Here is a 21,323-nt window from a genome sequence, read left to right on the forward strand (position 1 = left end):
AAAAAAAACTAAGACTTGTTTTTCTTTCCCAGAGACCCCAAACAAACTTCTCCTGTGACATGTTGGCTCAACTGGTTTAGGCCTGCCCAACCCTGAACCAGTGTGTGGTGAAGTAGGTGGAATGACTGGTTTAGACTAATAAACCACAGTAGAAGGAACATTATAGAATCTACCACTGTATAGTTGTCTTAACATATTACATTTCTGTTCAGTTATCCTATTATACCTAAATTCCTCTAATAGTTCACTTTATATGTTGAAATATTGACTCCAAAGAAATTTATGAGAAGCTTTGTTTATTTCTTAGGACAAGCAGCATATCCTGTGGCCCAAAAGAGCAGATTGTACAGAAAGCTACCCTAGAGTCCCTGTTGGTGGGGAATTGCCAACATATTTTCTGCCTCCAGAGAACAAAGGACTCAGGCAAGTGCTGATGGATTTGGCAAAGCACCTGATTCTGCATGATTGTCATCTGGCGGTTCTTTGAGAGCACCGGCCTTGGACTTGAAAGGTTAAGTCTTTATCTTGAACTCACCCAAACTTTGAAAATGTGAATCTTGTTCCTTTTTCTTGTGCCAGGATCCACGAACTCAACAGTGATGATTATTCTTCAGAAGAAGAGGCCCAAACCCCTGACTGTTCCATAACTGACTTCAGAAAAAGCCACACTCTGTCCTACTTAGTCAAAGAATTAGAGGTCCGCATGGATCTGAAAGCCAAAATACCAGATGACCATGCACGAAAAGTAAGGCTCACTTAGGCTGGTGTTTATTGCCGTCCATTCTGGGTAACTTCAGAAGCCTCTTAAATGGAACAAAAATTTGAGAGAAGGCAGTTGTTGAGCTTTAAGTTTATAAAACGGAAGGATAAAGTTAGAGAATTAAGGAAATGACTGAGAAGTCAGTCTTATATTAAAGGAGTGGCAGGAAAGGTCCCCTGGGGTTGTTGTTTCATAGACCACCTAAGCACTCTTTATCCTCTAACCCAGAGGGTTCCAAAGATGAACAACACAGAACTTGCATCTTACCCAGTGGAGGCCATTCTGATCACTTCAGTTTAGCTTTGCATCCTCAAACCTACAGAAGTTTATATAAATTGAAAGCTTGAAGGTTCTGTTTCCCTGACCTTATTATCAACTCTTCTTCAGCCCTATATGAGGTTCTTAGGAATCTGTATCAACTTAATAACTACTCTGCAAAATCATGAATAAGTTCATTCTGTTTTCTTTAATTCCTAATAGTTATATATGACGAGGAATGTTTTATTACTGAATGTGGATTACTATATTAGATACCATTCCATAGATATAATTGAAATAATTACCTTTTTAATAGAAAAAACAGACTATTACCTCTACCTTTTGAAAAAGTTTAATTTCAAAACTATAAGCAGTTACTACTTAAATTCAGCAAACATTTATTGAGGCAAAAAATACCATTTGCACGGTACTATTTTGGGTGTTTGAATGCAAAGATAAGTAGACCATGATCTTTGGCTTTAGAATTCCTCAGAGTTACACCAGTACTACAAGAACATAGATTAACTGGGGATCTGGTGCTTTCCAACCAGAGAAGATAGCAGATTTTTATCACATCAGATGTTGCCTGTTAACTTCTGAATAATTTCTCATTGGGTTCTAGATGCACAGGTTGACTTTAATGGGATATGGTAATTGCCATGTGATTAAGGGTGTGTGTATATAAAAAAATAATAACTTTTTTAAGTTAAAGGAAATTAGTACATACATGTGAGCAGGTCAGCAACTGTTCTTGTATCAATGACTTCATGTTTTACATATGAGTATAAATATCTGTTCAAAGTAGTTGCTCCCTAGGACCTCAAATAAAAACTGCCAGGCGTAGAAATTCTTTTCAAATGTCTTCCCTGTTATTTTCAATTGAGTCAGTCTTTCTTTTGAATTTTTCAGATATTGCTTTCCCGTATTAATAACTATACTATCCCAGAAGAAGAAATTGGGTCTTTCTTATTTCATGCTATTAATAAGGTGAGTCATTTAATTTGAATGCTTAGTAATTATAGTTAAAAGTTAAAATGTACTTATAAAAGATCCAATTTGGAACATCTACTGTATTTTTCCACTAAATGAAGTATTCTGGTGTTTTCAGCCAAATGCTCCCGTCTGGCTCATACTCAATGAAGCTGGACTCTACTGGAGAGCAGTAGGAAATAGCACTTTTGCTATTGCCTGTCTCCAGAGGGCTTTGAATTTAGCTCCGCTTCAGTACCAGGACATTCCTCTTGTCAACTTAGCCAACCTTTTGATTCACTATGGACTTCATCTTGATGCTACTAAGCTGCTACTTCAAGCTTTGGCCATCAATAGTTCTGAGGTAAGGTTTTTTTACTTAATTTATTTGTAGCTCCATATGCTATGTAGGATAATTCAGTTTTAGAGTACAATTTGTGTTTTTCTAGGAAAGGCATAAAAATTTCATATTTTGTTTTTCAGTGTAAAATTTTACATATTTCAAGAGATATAAAGTATTTTTGTTTTAAATTTTAAATGAGTGAAATTTTTAGAAACTTATATTTAAATAAGAATGATATCTATAGAAATATATTGCCATTTTTTTGTCAGTCTGAAAACACCTGTTCTTATTTTATCCTACTCGTCACAGTATGCATACTGCTAAATATTATACTATTTTAAAGCTTTAATTTGTATATATACTTATACCATCCAAACCAGAGCACAGTTTAAAGATTGTTTTGACAAGAATAAATAGGAAGATTAATATTCATGTCCTGAGCCTCCCACATGAAGTCAGTTCATGGTGCTTTTTATTATTTACTCTACAGTTCCTAGTTTACAGTAGACCACTTTTGTTTTGCTTGTTTGGCTGTTATGTATACCTAATTAAAATAAATCAATTAATTTTAAAAAAAGTGTATTCCAAAACTAATGTTTTTTAAGTTTGAGAAAAAAAATAATTCCTAATAAATGTTTTCTTGAGTTACACAAATTTACAACTGGACTTTAAACAAAAGTTACAATCTCTGTATACAAATTTATTGCTGGACTTTAAGCAAAAGTTCACAATCTCCATACTATAAAGCCAGTAAAGTTGCCAATTTGTACATGTAGTATTTTATCTAATGCCGATACCGACGTCATAGGTATGCATATGGTGTGAGATGTGAAGAAGTAGGCGTTCAGATGGAAAGCTCAGCACAGCCATGTGCCCATGATCCTCCTTCTGCTTCACTTTCTATTGCTACTAGCTAAAGCAGCAAGGCAATTTTGTTTTTTTTGGTTTTGTTTGGTTTGTTTTAAGAGAAAGGAGCTTTCTTGGAGCTTAGTTGGCTTTCTATATTTAAAATAACATTAACATTTTAGTTATTAAATACCGTGGTAATGCAAAAAGAATAAAAGATAAATCAGTGGATTGGTGGGCACACCAAAAATATACCTAACCAGCACCCTTCCCCAGCTGTCAGCATTTATAAACACTGACTTGTAAGCCTGTCTGCTGTGCACATATTCCACAGTATTGCAACTTTATGGTACAGGTGAACTTTAAGACCTATTATGTTTAAGTATTTATTGCTACATAGTTTTGACATTAAAAAATGGTAGTATATTTCTATACATATAATTCTTATTTAAATATAAGTTCCTAAAGTTTCTTATAAATATACATTTCTAAAAATTTCACTCATTTAAAATTTAAAACACAAGTTAATAAAACAAAAATACTTATGTCTCTTGAAATATGTAAAATTTTACACTGAAAAAAAATATGTCTTGTTAGTTTTCATGAATGGAGATGATGCAGCTTATTCCGTAGGCTGCTGACAGTACTTGGCTATTATCAGCAATGGTTTCCTACAAAAGGTGTTTTCTGTATTGCAGCAAAGATTGCTAGCAGTGGAACTACTAAGTCACTAAGAATGAATATTTTTATAGTTATGGTACAAAATGCCCAGTAGTGCACCAAAAAAATGGGGCAAATAAAATGTTGTCATAATTAAGAATTTTTACCTATTTATCCTCACCTGAATTGGACAGTTGAAATAGCTGCTAACTTTTCTTGACTCTTTACTAGAGCTACATACCATACTAAGCAAGAGCTCATTTAGCCATCACAACAATCAAGATAGCATTTTCCCCTTTGATAGATAAGGAAACTATAAAATAATGAGATTTACCAAAAGTCAGAGAGCTTGAATTTGAACTCAGAGAGACTGACCACAGAACTCACAGTTGTTGTTAGTGATATTACATTGCCTCTGGGTTAACATTTAGAAAGCAAGTTTACTTGTTTCAAAATGTCACTCCTCTGTTTTAACATAAAATTTTTATATTTTTAAAGTAAAAGATTGTGTAGATGTAGACATTTTGCTCATTTTGTTAGAATTTTTTTTTTAAATTTGTGTGAATTGTACAACAAAGTCTAATTCCATCTGTTACATGTTAAAATATGTTCTCTTTGCCTTTTTAATCTTAGCTCTTAAAAATTACCCTTAAACTTGTCAGTCTCCTCAATTTTTATTTCTATTGTTAGATGTAAAGTGTTCTCACAAGAAATTGGAAAAAAATAATTCTATTGTTTTTGTTTTCTATGACTTGATCCTTATTTACTAACTAAATATATGCCAACCTTATGGCTACTACTAACTCTTGTATACTCAAAAGAGAATGAGTATTAATATTGACTATTAAAAGACATTTACACAAATATTCATAGTAGTTTTATTCATATTGGCCAGAAGCTGGAAAGTGCCTAAATGCCTGTCAGCAAAATGGATGAATAACTATGGTATATTCATACAATGGGACATTATACATCAATTGGAAAATATCAAAAAAGACTGAACTACTGATACACAAACATGAATCAGTTTTAGACTAAAAGAAGCTACAAAAGGATACATGTTATATATACATATAAGAGAATATGCTCTTTGTTCCATTTATGAGATTAAGAACAGTTGAAGGGCTGGGATTGCAGCTCAGTGGTAGATGCTTGCCTACAACATGTGAGGCACTGGGTTCAATCCTCAGCACCACATTAAAAAAAAAATGGATAAAGTCATAAAAAAGAACAGCTAAAGTCACCAGGAATAGTGGCACACACGTATAATTCAGCTATTTAGGAAGCTAAGACAGGAGGACCACAAGTTCAAAGGCAGCCTCAAAAATCTAGCAAGGCCCTAAGCAAATTAGTGAGACCCTGGGATGTGGTTCAGTGGGTTCAATCCTCAGTACCCCGCTGGCCAGAAAAAAAAAAAAAAAAAGAACAGATGAAGTCAATTTATGGTGATAGCAGTCACACACCAGCAGTGGTTACTTTTGGGGTAGGGTTGACTTGCCCATGGAACCTTTTGGGATCTAGAAATATTCTAAATGTTTTATATCTTAAACTGAGTGGCTGGGATAGGGATATATTAATATATAAAAATCCATTTGAGATGTACCCTGAAGACTTACCATATATTACATACTTTAGAAAAAAGTCAAAAATACATTGTATATGTTACAAAGTTTAGAATTGGCTGATGTGAATAAAATGGCCATTAGCAACAACCTTTATGGGGTAGCCTAAGGAAAGCCAAAAGACTATTATGAAGGATTTGTAACTCTTACAAAATATTAATTCATTAATGCCTTGCTGATTTTTTTTTCCAGCCCCTGACCTTCTTGAGCCTTGGAAATGCTTACCTTGCTCTGAAGAATATCAGTGGGGCACTTGAAGCCTTTAGACAGGCCTTGAAATTAACTACCAAATGTCCAGAGTGTGAAAACAGCCTGAAGTTGATCCGCTGTATGCAGTTTTATCCTTTTCTGTACAACATCTCCTCTTCTGTTTGCAGTGGTAAGCAGCTGTTAAATTCTAGCTAAATCATGAGTTTAGCTGGAGTTCCTATTCTGATCAACAAAAACACAAAATGATTTTCTCACATTTTCCCAAGGATTTCAGATAACTGGCATAATTCTAGATACATAGGAAAGAAGTTAATTCATACTTACTATAGATGTCTTAAAGTATTAAGGCTTAATTATTTCCCAGAATCCTGATTAAGAAAGGTTGAATAGCCAGGCACAGTGGCAGATGTGAATGATCCCAGTGACTAGAGGCTGAGGTGGAAGGATCACAAGTTCGAAGCCAGCCTGGGCAACTTAATGAGACCCTGTCTCAAAAGAAAAAATAAAAAGGTCTGGGGGTGTAGCTCAGTGATAGAACACCCCTAAGTTCAATCCCCAATACTGGAAAATAATAATAATAATGATAGACTGAATAAAGTAATAATGCATATATATAGCTGGGAATGATAAGCTATGTGTTTTTCCTCTAAAATCTCTCTTAAAATAATGACCAGTGTTCATGGTACAGTTCATGTAGTCCAAGTGTGTAATGAGAGTTGAAGTAGTTCTTCTACATACATAGTCATGAGTCTGAATCACCTTTCAGAAAAGGTGATTCAGACCTTTACTGAACCTTTCCAATATTCACCTGGTATTAATTGATATGCCTTTCCCTTCTTCCACTGTCTCCCACAGCCAGGGGTACTTATGCACATGCCTAAATATATTCTTTTATAGAGCCAATAGCTATACCAGTTATTTATCAATTAAAACCTTTGTTCTAAAAGTTACATGATATTTGGTTATTTACTTATTTAACCTTCACTAAGAATAAAATTCATGAATTTGACTCTCTGCCTTAAATTATGATAGGTGCAATTTACATATATGTAGATGCATAGTACCTACCCTAATCAGTGGGTGCTTCACTAACATTCAAATTAGATTTTAGTATCTGAACAGAGGGCTGTCATTCCAGCTCCTTCACTTTGGAAATTCAAAACAAAACAAAAAAACCTGACACCTACTTGTTTATGTGACTTGTCTAAAAGACACTGATAATTACTAGTAAATTTAGGACCAGAAACTGGTTTGCCTGATTCAGTATACCAGACTGAATTAGTATCTTAATGAAATGAGAGACCATAAATAGCATTTTTATTTTTAAATATCAGACCAGTTATTTAGTAAAGAAACCAAAATTCCTTCAGCAACATAATGCCAGAGCTCAGTTGTGAATCACTGATAAGCACAATCTGAATTCGAGTTCGTATATGAATACTGAAGGCCTAAGGCAGCAAGGCACTGTTGCAGAGCGGATAGCGCTGGAATCATACAGATCCGTGTCTGAGGCCTACTTGGCTATAACTTTCTGATCCCCGTAATTTGTATCCTTATTTGTACTATGAAAAAACAAAATAAACCTATATCATATACATGCCAGGAGGATTAAACAAGATCTTTTTCATACAATAGATATTGGATTAATGTAAGCCATTAGAAATTCATGTGAATACAAAGTATTCAGAACTTTAAAATTATGGGTCTTTATCTTCTTTCTTAATCCTAGAAAATACATTGTGGTCTTTAAAAAGTTGTAGATTACCAGGGCTGGGGCTGGGGCTCAGTGGTAGAGTGTTTGCCTAGCATGTGTGAGGCACTGGGTTCGATTCTCAACACCACAAATAAAAAATAAAGTAAGGTCCATTGACAATTAAAAGATAAATATTTTTTTTTTAAGTTGTAGATTACCTAAGACAGCCTTATGAACAGGATTTCACTTTTTCTTTTTTTTAATTTTTTTATTCTGATTTGTTTGCAGAATGCATTACAATTCATGTTACACATATAGAGCACAATTTTTCATATCTCTGGTTGTACACAAAGTAGAGTCACATCATTCGTGTCTCCATACATATATTTAAGGTAATGATGTCCATCTCATTCCACCATCTTTCCTACCCCCAGACCCCCTCCCTTCTCCTCCCCTTTGCTCTATCTAGAGTTCATCTAATCCTCCCATGCTCCCCCTCCCAACCCTATTGTGAATCAACATCCTTATATCATCAAAATATCATCATTTGGTTTTTTGGGGATTGGCTAATTTCACTTAGCATTATATTCTCCAACTCTATCCATTTACCTGCAAATGCCATAATTTTATTCTCTCTTAATGCTGAATAGTATTCCATTGAGTATATATACCACATTTTCATTATCTATTCATCTACTGAAGGGCATCTAGGTTGGTTCCACAGTTTAGCCATTGTGAATTGTGCTGCTATAAACATTGATGTGGCTGTGTCCCTGTAGTATGCTATTTTGAAGTCCTTCAGGTATATACCAAGGAGTGAGATACCTGGGTCAAATGGTAGTTCAGTTCCCAGTTTTCCAAGGAATCTCCATACTGCTTTCCATATTGGCTGCACCAATTTGCAGTCCCACCAGCAATGTATAAGGTATGCCTTTTTCCCCCACATCCTCACCAACACTTATTGTTGTTTGTATTATTAATAGCTGCCATTCTGACTGGAGTGAGATGAAATCTTAGAGTAGTTTTGATTTGTATTTCTCTAATTGCTAGAGATGTTGAACATTTTTTCATATATTTGCTGATTGATTGTATATCATCTTCTAAGAAGTGTCTGTTCAGGTCTTTGGGCCATTTATTGATTGGGTTATTTGGTTTTTTGGTATTAAGATTTTTAAGTTCTTTATATATCCTAGAGATTATTGCTGTATCTGACGTGTATGTGGTAAAAATTTACTCCCAAGATGTAGACTCTCTATTCACCCCACTGATTGTTTCTTTTGCTGAGAAGAAGCTTTTTAGTTTGAATTCATCTCATTTATTGATTCTTGATTTTAATTCTTATGCTAGAGGAGTCTTATTAAGGAAGTCAGGGCCTAATCCAACATGATGGAGATTAGGGCCTCCTTTTTCTTCTATTAGAAGCAGGGTCTCTGGTTTAATTCCTAGATCCTTGATCCAGTTTGAGTTGAGTTTTGTGCATGGTGACAAATAGGGGTTTAATTTCATTTTGTTGCATATGGATTTCCAGTTTTCCCATCACCATTTTTTGAAGAGGCTATCTTTTCTCCAATGTACATTTTGGAGCCTTTGTCTAATATAAGATAACTGTAGTTATCTGGGTTTGTCTCTGTGTCCTCTATTCTGTACCATTGATCTACCAGTCTGTTTTAGTACCAGTACCATGCCGTTTTTGTTCCTGTTGCTCTGTAGTGTAGTTTAAGAGCAACTTAAAACTATACTCCTGCTTCACTTTCCTTGTTAAGGATTGCTTTGTCTATTCTAGGTCTCTTATTTTTCCAGATTAATTTCATGACTTTTTCTATTTCTATAAGGAATGTCATTGGGATTTTGATTGGAATTGTATTAAATCTGTATAGTGCTTTTGGTAATATGGTCATTTTGACAATATTAATACTGCCTATCCAAGAACTAGGTAGATCTTTCCATCTTCTAAGGTCTTCTTTAATTTCTTTCTTTAGTGTTCTGTAGTTTTCATTGTAGAGGTCTTTCACCTCTTTCGTTGATTCCCAAGTGGTTTGTGTTTTTTTTGAGGCTATCATAAATGGAGTAGGTTTCCTCGTTTCCCTTTCAGAGGATTTGTCACTGATACACAGAAATACCTTTGATTTATGGGTGTTGATTTTATATCCTGCTACTTTGCTGAATTCACATCAATAGACTTATAGATAAGAATCATATGATCATCTCAGTAGGTGCAGAAAAAGTATTCGACAAAGTACAGCACCTCTTCATTTTAAAAACCTTAGAAAAACTAGGAATAACAGGAACATATCTCAACATCATAAAAGCTGTATATGCTAAACCCCAGGCCAGTATCATTCTAAGTGGAGAAAAATTGAAAGCATTCCCTCTAAAACCTGGAACAAGACAAGGAATCCCTCTTTTACCACTTCTATTTAACATAGGTCTTGAAACACTGGCCAGAGCAATTAGGCAAATGAAAGAAATTAAAGGGATACGGATAGGAAAAGAAGAACTCAAATTAGCACTATTTGCTGATGATATGATTCTATACCTAGAAGACCTAAAAAATTCCACCACAAAACTTCTAGGAGTTTACTTTTTCTATCAAGTTTCTTGTATTAATAGAAACTTTCTACTATCTTCTCTCTAACCTCTCTTGGAATTTTCTTTTTTTGGAGAAAGGGTTTTATATGTATGTGATGACCTTTTTGTAGAAAATCTTTTCCTTAGCATTAGTTTCCAGTATTTTTGTTCAGTATTTCAATTTTTTGAACTTTATTCTTAGGTCACTCATGTGAGTAAAAAAACTGTTGTTGAGCCTTTCCCTGAGAGCTAAACTTTAAACTAGTCCAGGAAACTTAATAATGTGGAATGGATCTTTCTCAAATCTGTAGTATCTGAGTCTAGGTTATCCCAGTAATGTTATTGGATCCAATATAATAACAATAAAAGAAAATAATTTAACTTGGAAAGAGGGACTATAATTTTTAGTTCTTTCAGAGAGAGCTCATCAATTAAAAAAATACATATATATATATATATATATATATTTTTTTTTTTTTTAATAATAATATATATATTAGCTCCTTTTACATTGTAGTTAACCAGATGCCTAAGCTAGTAGGTTTTTGCTAAAGTCACTAGAAGTTGTTATTACCACTATAAGCCTAAAATCATTCTGATATAGATTAGAAAATAATCTAAGATCTTAATAAATATTATTACCCTCGGTGGAAATGTATGCTATAATGTTTTCTAAGTTTAAAACTCATTGATAACCAGGTATGATGGCATATGCCTATAATTCCAGCAATTTGGGAGGCTGAAGCAGGAGGATCGCCAGCCTCAGCAATTTAGCAAGGCCCTAAGTAACTAGGCAAGACCTGTCTCAAAATAAAAATGGACTAGGAATGTAGCTTAGAGATTAAGTGCCCCAAGGTTCAATCCCTAGTACTAAAAAAAAAAAAAAGAACATCGGTTGTACTGAACCAATTTAAGTGTTGAATTTTTCTTTGACTGTGTTTTTATGTTACTTATTTCCAGAGCAGTCCTGCCCATTCTCAGTCAAGGTATTGAGTTGTAGCTTTGAAAAGCTGAAGCTTTTAGGTGCATGAAGGGATGGTTCTAGGGATAGAACCTAGGACCTTTTACATGGTAGAGTGGCAAGCACTCAGCTCTACCACTGCGCTACATCCCTAGCCCAAAAGGCTGAAACTTGAAAACGCAAACCCTTTTGTAGAAACTATGAACTTCTTATATTACAAATCTGAACAATTTTGTCTACTCCCTTTATCTGAGTTTTAAATGATTGAAAATGAAAAAAAGAAAATTTCTAAATAATGGTTAGCATTTTGATACCTTCATTGAAGTCAGATGATTCAGTATGTTCTTGCTTTTCCATTTTTGCAGTATCAAAATAAGCTTCATAAGTTATCTTAATTGTCTAGTACATTATCTATTTAAAATTTTTATTGTAATGATACAAAGGTTTCAAGAGATAGACAAAGTTTGGGATTCTTTTTCCATATAATAATCAAGGAATTCATATCATAGTTGTTTTTATTAGACAGGGATTTATTTATTTTTTATTGGTTGTTCAAAACATTACAAAGCTCTTGACATATCATATTTCATACATTTGATTCAAGTGGGTTATGAACTCCCATTTTTACCCCATATACAGATTGCAGAATCACATCGGTTACACATCCACGTTTTTACATATTACCATACTAGTGACTGTTGTATTCTGCTATCTTTCCTATCTTCTACTATCCCCCCTCCACTCCCCTCCCATCTTCTATCTCTACCCCATCTACTGTAATTCATTTCTCTCCCTTGATTTTTTTTTTCCCTTTCCCCTCACATCCTCTTACATGTAATTTTATATAACAATGAGGGTCACCTTCCATTTCCATGCAGTTTCCCTTCTCTCTCCCTTTCCCTTCCACCTCTCATCCCTGTTTAATGTTAATCTTTTTCTCATGCTCTTCCTCCCTGCTCTGTTTTTAGTTGCTCTCCTTATATCAAAGAAGACATTTGGCATTTGTTTTTTAGGGATTGGCTAGCTTCACTTAGCATAATCTGCTCTAATGCCATCCATTTCCCTGCAAATTCCATGATTTTGTCATTTTTTAGTGCTGAGTAATACTCCATTGTGTATAAATGCCACATTTTTTTAATCCATTCATCTATTGAAGGGCATCTAAGTTGGTTCCACCGTCTAGCTATTGTGAATTGTGCTGCTATGAACATCGATGTAGCAGTATCCCTGTAGTACGCTCTTTTAAGGACTTCAGGGAATAGTCCGAGAAGGGCAATAGCTGGATCAAATGGTGGTTCCATTCCCAGCTTTCCAAGGAATCTCCATACTGCTTTCCAAATTGGCCGCACCAATTTGCAGTCCCACCAGCAATGTACAAGTGTACCCTTTTCCCCACATCCTCACCAGCATTTGTTGTTGTTTGACTTCATAATGACTGCCAATCTTACTGATGTGAGATGATATCTTAGGGTGGTTTTGATTTGCATTTCTCTGACTGCTAGAGATGGTGAGCATTTTTTCATGTACTTGTTGATTGATTGTATATCCTCCTCTGAGAAGTGTCTGTTCAGGTCCTTGGCCCGTTTGTTGATTGGGTTATTTGTTTTCTTATTGCTTAATTTTTTGAGTTCTTTGTATACTCTGGATATTAGGGCTCTATCTGAAGTGTGAGGAGTAAAGATTTGTTCCCAGGATGTAGGCTCCCTATTTACCTCTCTTATTGTTTCTCTTGCTGAGAAAAAACTTTTTAGTTTGAGTAAGTCCCATTTTAGACAAGGATTTAACCTGCCCTTATCCATCTTCTTCCCAACTTAAATAATTCTGTAATAAAAGTCTGTTTTGAAAGCTATCAGTTTGAAAGCTTTTCAGATTGGCCTTTCAGGATCAAAAATAATGGGACTGGGGATATAGATCAGTTGGTAGAGTGTTTGCCTTGCACACACAAGACCTTGGGTTCAATCCCAGCACCACCAAAACACACACATACCACATACACACACACACACACACACACACACAGATCAAAAGTAACTAAATACTCTTGAAAAACTAATTAAAAATAGCCTTTCTGTTTTTATTGTCTTCTGAAAATTGTTTAAAGATCTATATTTAATAACTTTATACAACAACTATAATACAGTATAGTACCTTACATAGTATGAACTTGGTGGTAAAATTATAGGCAGTATCTTAACAGCAGCAAGGGTTTTTTTCTTACATAATTATGACATTTTCATGTAGATTTTTCAGTTTGTTTTTTGGAATGCCTGCAGAGGTGATATATTCTATTAATATTGAATACTGTTGCATTCAGCTTAAAAATATATAAATACTAGCCAAAAATTCTTTTTCTGCTTTTAAAGACATTCTAACTAAAACAGTATCACTTAGTTTAGAATTATTTATCTGACAGCTTTTATTAACTTAGAAATCATTATATTGGTTGCTGTTAGTGAATATGTTTTAGGTGATTTGTTTTAGTTGATTGGTTTATACTGGGAATTGAACTCAGGCATACTATACCAATGAGCTACATCCACAGGTATTTTTTGTTTTGTTTTGTTTATTTTTGTTTTTGAGACAAGGTCATGCTAAGTAACTTAGGGTCTCACTAAGTTATTGAGGCTGGCCTTCAACTTGCAATCCTTCTGCCTCAGCCTCCCAAATCACTGGGATTACAGGCATGCACCACCACACCTAGCAGTACATATGTTCTTAAAGCAGCTGCTTATTCTGACCTTACTCTCACCCCTTTCAATAGCATTTAATCCTTTTCTTTTGTACAGTGCTGTGAAGGAAATCTTACTAGGTTGATTTTTTTTGTTTTAATTGCCCACTGAGGTTGACTATAAAAGAAAAATTGGTGCTTCAAAGTTTGGTTTGGTTTGATTTGGTTTTGTGGGGGTTTTTTTTTCTTTCCCTCCTGTGCTGGGAATTGAGTCCAGGGCCTTGCACATACTAGGCAAACACTCTGCTGCTGAACTATACCCTCTGCCCCTCCAAATTTGATTAAACATTTTATTTTGGCAGTTTTGAAATGCATACAGTTTTTACATATTTATAGGTTTGTTATTTTACAATTTTATAATCTAAATAGAACTGAAGTGGACATTTTAACAAACTCATTCTTTAATAACAATTTATTTGGCCCTTTAAAATATAAAATGAAATCTGATAAATAAATGTGTGATGGTTTTGAATATAAGCAAGGTCTCTGAGGTCTCTCTCTCTCTCTCTCTCTCTCTCTCTCTCTCACACACACACACACACACACACACACACACAAACACACACACACAAACACACAAGCTTTAGTCAGTGGGAAAACTAAAGGGTCACAGAGAATGAAACTTCATGAAACAATAGTGGTTATATTTCCTAATTAAAAAGAAGGAAAATAATTTTATTAACAATTATGAGCAAAGTGATGAATATTGAATCTGTAGAAAAATTAAAAAATGCATTGATATAGCAAACAATAACATGATAGTAGATTTTCTAAGCACTTACTACTCTAAACATTTTAAAAATACTTTCAACTTTGTAATTTACAAATAAAATTACGTCATTTGCAAAGATATTTTCTCCCATTAAGTAGAGTGTCCTATTATATCTCATAGATCTTACTTTATTTTTAATATTCTCTAATATTATTTTGTATTATTAGGATGCATACACCAATGTTAGTTTTAATATATTAGTTCTAGATGTTTTATAGATATGCTACAAATGACAGCATTGACGTTTACCAAATAAATAATTAAGTATTAAACCCAGGATTTCTGAGCCCTGTCTTTTGTTAATTCACTGAGACACAGGCACACCTAAAAACATTGGCCCAGATATTCAGAAATTATGAACAAATATCCTATAGAAGAACTCAGACTTTAATGTCTTAAGCAAAATTTTTAGAATTTTATGCAAGTTTCTATATAATATATATTTTATAGCTTTTGCATCTACAGAAAAAAGTAGCAATTTTCAAATTATTATCTTAACATTTCTGTATTTATAGAATCTATTTATGTAAATCATACCTCCCTTAATAACTTGTTTCATTGTCCTGTTTTAGTCTGTGTTCTTCAACCTGAATTTCTGTAGATTTATCACTTGGATCTTAAAGCAATTTTACATGGTGTGCAGATTTTCAAGAAAAAGAAATCCTGCATGTTTCTGCCCTCTTGTGGACTCTCCAGTATTTGCAACCTGCAATTAAAAACATTTTGCTTCATCTCATTCATCATAAGAATCTACTTACTTTTTTTAAGATAGTATTATAGATCCAAATTTTGTAGCATTTTAACGTGCTGTTAGATCACCTCCATTTGTTTCTGTAAAATTTGGTTAATTTATTACGGGTTTTGAAATCCTAAGATGCAGGTACATCTTACAGCAAAGCCAGATATAATTGTCTACATGTAGTAAGTATCTAGATGTCTTTACATAATGCTCTTTACTTAACTGGGCAATACTTATTTCATTAGCAGATAATTCTTTGACATGTATCTATGTAATAGGAGAGTAAGAAAAAAATTATGAATTTGTGGATTTAGAAACTTGCTTTATTCAAGTCATAGAATCAGTTAATAATAGAGCTGAAATTAAAATCTAAGTTCTCTGGTTCCAAAGCATTAATTTTTTTTTTTTTAATGGTACTAGGGATTGAACCCAGGCGTGCTCTACCATTGAACCACATTGCCAGCTTTTTTTTTTTTTCTTTAGACAGGGTCTCCCTGAGTTGCCAAAGCTGACCTCAAACTTTCAGTCCTCCTGCCTCAGCTTCCTAAATGGCTGGGATTACAGGCATGTGCAGTTAATTCTTGCATTCTCAACAAGTTATAATTACCCTACTGCCGTAGTTGGAAGAATTCATGTTAGTCGATTCTTGAGACATATTATTGCAAGTGGTATAATTATTGTAATTTTATGTCATCCTTCAAAAGAGGTATATGCATCCCTATAGAAAACACGGTTCCAAGCTAGCTGATGTAGGACAGCTGTAAGTCTCATTGAGAAAGTAAATTGAGGATGTTTGATTTTGTTGTAGGATATATGCCTAGCAGTGATCCAATCCAAGGGAGAGATTAGAGATTAAGGAAAGAGATAATTGTAGAATCAAAGTTCTTAAGTAGAAAGGAGGGAAGGAGAATAGGGAGTATCCAAGGCACAAATGTAGGGGTTGTGTTTAGATAGGAGCAGGGACAATATAAAGGCATGCTGGAAAATTGAATGGTAGAAATTCTGATTGCTTCTTAGTGAAATGAGAGGTTAAAATGAAGGGGGCTAAGGATGTTGGTGGTTTCATGAGACCGAAGACTGAAAACAGTTGTTTCAGAATGTGAATTAACAAGAGAAGTTTCTAACTTAGTAACTGGTTAGATGTTGGTATCACTAATCATGAAAAGAATACAGAAGAGAAATATCTATGCATTGGTGTGCTGGGAATCACAAGGTCAGTAATGGATGTGTTCAAGTTCAGTGAATACATGTTCATTTGGTGATTCCTCTGGTTCCCTCAAAAAGAATGTACAGAGTTTGAATAAAATACCAAGAATGGAATCTTAGAGAAAAATGCTAACATTTAAGGAGAACCAAGAGTGCTAGATACTGAAGACAAACAAAATTTGAGAAAGAAGTTGATAGTAGTATGTCCTATATTGGTCCCCAAATATGACAGAAACATCACCAGAGGGATGCAAACTTTTAGGCGGTATTTCTAATATTTATGGTTTATTGTAATGAACATTTGAAAAAAATACATAACTTTCAACCTACCTGCATCTTTACCTACTCCTTAAGACAACCCCTACATATGTGCCTGAGTCCTTATGCTTTGGACCCCCTCTCCTCCTTTCTCTTCCCCTCCTCTCCTGTCTACTTAAGAACTTTGCTTTGACAATTTTCACTTTCCATAATCTTTAGTTTTTCCCTTTTTATTGTATCATTTCTAGACAACCTACAATTTGTGAAAAATAGTACAAGTTATATATCCTTTATCCAAAATGCTTGGAACCAAAAGAATATTAGATTTAGGAATTTTGGGGCGGGGGGGTGTTGGCATATACATAGTAAGATATTTTGGTAATGAGACCCAATTCTATAAACATGAAATTTATTTTGTTTCATAAAAACACCTTGTACACCTAGCTTGAAGGCTGTTGTATGCAGTATTTTTGGTGCGTGTGCATTTTGACTAAAACCCGTCACTTGAATCAAGTGTGGAATTTTCTGCTATGGCATCATTTTCTCATTCAGAAATTTTGAGATTTCAGATTTGCAGACTAGAGATGCTTAACCTGTACTGATTTTCCCTTTCAGTATCCATAAATGTAAGATTAAACTGTGAATCCGTTAGAGAAAAACATTATGTAAATATGATAATAGTACCTATGAAACAGTCCTGACAGTTGTTAGCAAGGAAGTATGGTATGGGAAGCTCTAGGTTTAAAGACTTGGAAAGTCAGGATGACTTCATTTTATCAAAAACATTTTCTGTAAAATGGGAAGATATCTACATTAGAACAACACGAATAAATTTTAGGATAATGGAAGTATCAAAGTGAGCTCTATATATAGTTGAATTAATTTCATAGCTATTAGCATAGTTTCTAAAATATAACTCATTTCATCATGTCACTGAGTGACTAAAATAACTTTAAAGCAATGGGAAATTATGCCAAGAATAATTCTTCAGATGGCATGTTAATAATAAGAGGAAACAAATAAGAAAAGCCATATTTTTTTAAAATTCACTTATTAGAAACAAAAAGTAATTGTGTGTTTAAAATAAAATGCAAGGAAGACTGCTTTAACAGCCCATTCTCACAGGAATTAATACGTTTCTAGGAAAAAAACAGTTGAAAATTTTGATAGGTGATTGAAAAAATAGGGCATTTTTCAACATGTAATGCACACAGAGCAAATTTTTTCTTCCTGTTTCATCAAGAAGTATCAAAGTGGATCTGAATCATTGCAGACTTGACTCTGATAGTCTGAGTACTGAGATCAGGGGCAGCAGCTTCGTTTTCACTGTAGACATTGCAGTAGCACTTTTTGAAGGCAGCCACTCAGTTAGGGACTACCTAATGCTTGTTAACTTAAAGTCACAATTCTGTCTTCTCTGAATTACAGTGCTTGGAGTGTTCTGTGCCAGTGTTAAGGTTACTCTCTTGAGTCCTAAAAGGAAGTCATCTACATTTTTGAAGTAGTAAATTAAATTTAGATCACAGTTCTGCTTTCTTTCTCATATGTATGTAGGATATCCACTGAAAGGTATCCTTAATCATATTTTGTGATCATGAATCTGTTGATCGTGTTGAAAAATTATATTTAGAAATCTTTCCTTGTGTATGGGCTCCATTCTGCATCAGGAACTTACCATAATTTCTTGAATTCACATCACGAATGACAAAGTGATTGTTCACAAAACAACCAAGAAGAAATATGTAGAATGAACAAAATGAGGTCTGTTTAGCCAAGCCCCATTAATCTTTGGCCAAGATCTTGTTAGTCAATGTCTTGCTGCAGTCTCCTGATAGGAACTGAAAGGGCCTCACTTCTCATTATACAAGCTTATGTGTACTAAGTTAGGCAAGTTCATTGAATGTCTTTTTAATTTAATATAATTAATTTGTTTATTTGCAGTGCTGGAGATTGAACCCAGGCCTTACACATGCTAGGCAAGTGCTTTGCCACTGAGCTACACCCCTGTTTTTTCTTATAAGTCTTTAGCTTTCACTCATTGTTCTAGATGTTTTGGAGATATTTTAGTTTACGTAATGTTAAGCTTTGCCATCTCAGACAGCAGCATTGACACAAGTCTCCTCATTCATTCTAATTGGCAGAATACATGCACACACATAATACCCATTCTACATTGGTAACAAGGGCTCTTTTTAAAAATTTGTAAGTGATGTGTACCTCAAAAAATTCTTTATATGAGCCGTGAGAGAATTGAAATGAATTCCCAGATTCAGAATATTTTTTTCTTTTTTCTTGGGGGTGAGGGGTTTAAACGGTGAGCACTAAGCATTTAGACCCCTTTATAAATCTGATCACTGGATGATCTCTACTCAGTTCCATGGCCTGATGGAAATAAAACAGAGTCTCTGATAATCACTGGGTGAAAAGCACTAGTAACATTTTAAAAATACATACAGCTGGGGAGACTTGCTATATATGTGTGTATGTATACATGCTAGTCTAGGTTTTTCTCCCAATTTTTTTTTTCATTGTTGGTAATTAGTACTAGTAGTTGAATTTATTTCATATTACGGAGCTGTACTCTTTGGGGAAATCTCGGTAATTTTGTTATTTTTCCTTAACCACCAAAGTTTATTGGTTATGATCTCAGAAATTCAGGAGAAATTAAATCATATTTCATAGCTATTGGCTCCTCATTTAGTTGTTTTTTTTTTTAAAAGCAAATCTACGGGCTGAGGATGTAGCTCAGTTGGTAGAATGCTTGCTTTGCATGCACAAGGCCCTGGGTTCAATCCCCAGCACCACACACACACACACACAAAAAAAAAAAAAAAAAGCAAACATCAATTTGATGTTCAAAATGTGCGTTTCTTAAAGAACTTTTTGCCCCATTAGCTATGCTGTCAGGCATCGGTTAATAATCCAGTCAGATCACACATATCCAAAGTGATGATTATAGAAACTAATAATACAAATAACAATTTCCAAGAAACAAGAGCCAGAGGTCAGTGGCACCTGACAGCCCTGGCGTTGAACATGTCTGATTCCTGCTGTTCATGCAACAGTATAGCCCTGTTTTCATTAATGATATTAAAAAAAGAAAACCCTAATATGAAAAAAAAAATAAGCAATTCACCATGTCTCTCATAGTACACTGGCTAAAACCATAACTTAAAAGTTGGGAGAAAAGTGAATAAGATCCTGGAAACCAAATTACAGTGTGCAAAGCAGCCACTGAGGTGTCTTTCTCCTGGTGACTTTCATTTGGTGATATAAAGCAAGAGGAAAAAGTGATACCATAACACATGTTTTTCTATACCTTCCACTTGATTTTGTGCCCTGGCTGTATGTAATTAGGTATAGATAGATAAACTCAAATCCAAGTGCCTCTAATCACACACCCCTGAAGTGGGTTTTGCAGTCAAAGAATTGGGAAACTTGTGTTATTGAAATCCACAGGTCTGTGCTAAAAATGTACTTTTGTAGAGGGGCTTGAGTAGAATTTTTAACCTTGGTTTGAACGTACCCACTACCCATACTATTGAAAAGACCCGTTCTTAGTGCTTGCTCTTTGTCCATTTATCTAGGTCCTATGAGGTATAGTACTAGACCCAGGACCTGATGTGTTATAAAATTAGGATCTTGGATTCTCATTTGAAAATGTGTCATTAAAATTCACTTAATCTTAACCTAGAGGGTTAAAAAGACCAAGCCGCCTATGAGATTCTGTTAGTCTTGGTCTGGCATTATATCCTTCGTCTAAGAAAAAAAGGTAAGCCTTTGTGCTCTATATGTGTAATATGAATTATAATGCATTCTGTTGTCAAATATAACAAATCAAATTTTTAAAAAATGGTAAGCCTGATATGCCTAACAAGTACTTCTCATGGCTGGTCCCATCCCTACTATTCATATCTCTGTGCCTCCATTTGCAGTTTCAGGAATAGGAACAGAATTAAAAGTATATTAGAGTCCTCTTCTCAGCATCAGCAGGCAAACACACTTGGAACAGGAGAAAGGAGTCAAATGGAAAACCCTTAACGTTGTGGGTAGCTACGAAATCTAACCATCACCCGCCAACTGTTTATAAGCTTACTCTGTTAAAAACTGAGTGAAGCAGAATCACTGTAATAGTGTGTAGCTGAATCAAAGAGATGTCCTGAATTTAAGCTCGCTGATGACTGAAGGACTTTAATGCCTGCCTTTTACAAAGTCTGTTGTAATTATGCCAAATCCTGGTGTGTAATGATGCAACCAGGGGTGGTCTGTTTTCTGTACAACATCCATCCTGCTGGTTTTATGTATTTGCACATTTATTTTCTGCAAGTCTTCCCCAGGACCCCCTCCTTTTCCCACCCCAAAAGTACCAATCTAACCCATCTTTCAAGGCCTCCTGTTGCCATATGATTTACCTGATCCCCTAATTATAAGTAAGGTTGTAATAACCAGTCACTTTAGCTACTGAGACTCGTCATTATATTTATTTGTGCACATCATATAACTCTTCTCCAAGACTCTCCAAACTCCCTGACAGTGGGACCAGTCCTTTTTTCGTCTTTATACTCTAGCCCACCATGTACTCCATGTCCTACCCCCATGTTTAGCACCCAGAATGCACTTTGGCAAAGTAGCCGGTGATATTTTGAGTCTGAACCTAACCAATAAAAGTGGTAAAAAGCAAGTTGCATGTGCCTGCTATTTTCCCAGAGGACTGTATATGAACTCCCATT

At 34.7% G+C, this 21,323-nt stretch overlaps 1 protein-coding gene across 3 annotated transcripts in view; it reads left to right on the forward strand.

Moving 5' to 3' along the window:
* Ttc17 (tetratricopeptide repeat domain 17) overlaps positions 1–21,323 on the forward strand; it is a 115,307-nt gene that overhangs the window by 31,868 nt on the left and 62,116 nt on the right. For all 3 annotated transcript variants that reach the window (XM_076847068.2, XM_076847070.2, XM_076847069.2), the window contains exons 12-16: positions 308–423; positions 580–745; positions 1,928–2,005; positions 2,127–2,351; positions 5,651–5,837. In XM_076847068.2, the coding sequence (XP_076703183.1) occupies positions 308–423; positions 580–745; positions 1,928–2,005; positions 2,127–2,351; positions 5,651–5,837 (772 nt within the window). The remainder of the gene's footprint in view (positions 1–307; positions 424–579; positions 746–1,927; positions 2,006–2,126; positions 2,352–5,650; positions 5,838–21,323) is intronic.

The sequence above is a fragment of the Callospermophilus lateralis genome, chromosome 2 (genome assembly GCF_048772815.1).
Source record: "Callospermophilus lateralis isolate mCalLat2 chromosome 2, mCalLat2.hap1, whole genome shotgun sequence".
Lineage (NCBI taxonomy): Eukaryota > Metazoa > Chordata > Mammalia > Rodentia > Sciuridae > Callospermophilus > Callospermophilus lateralis.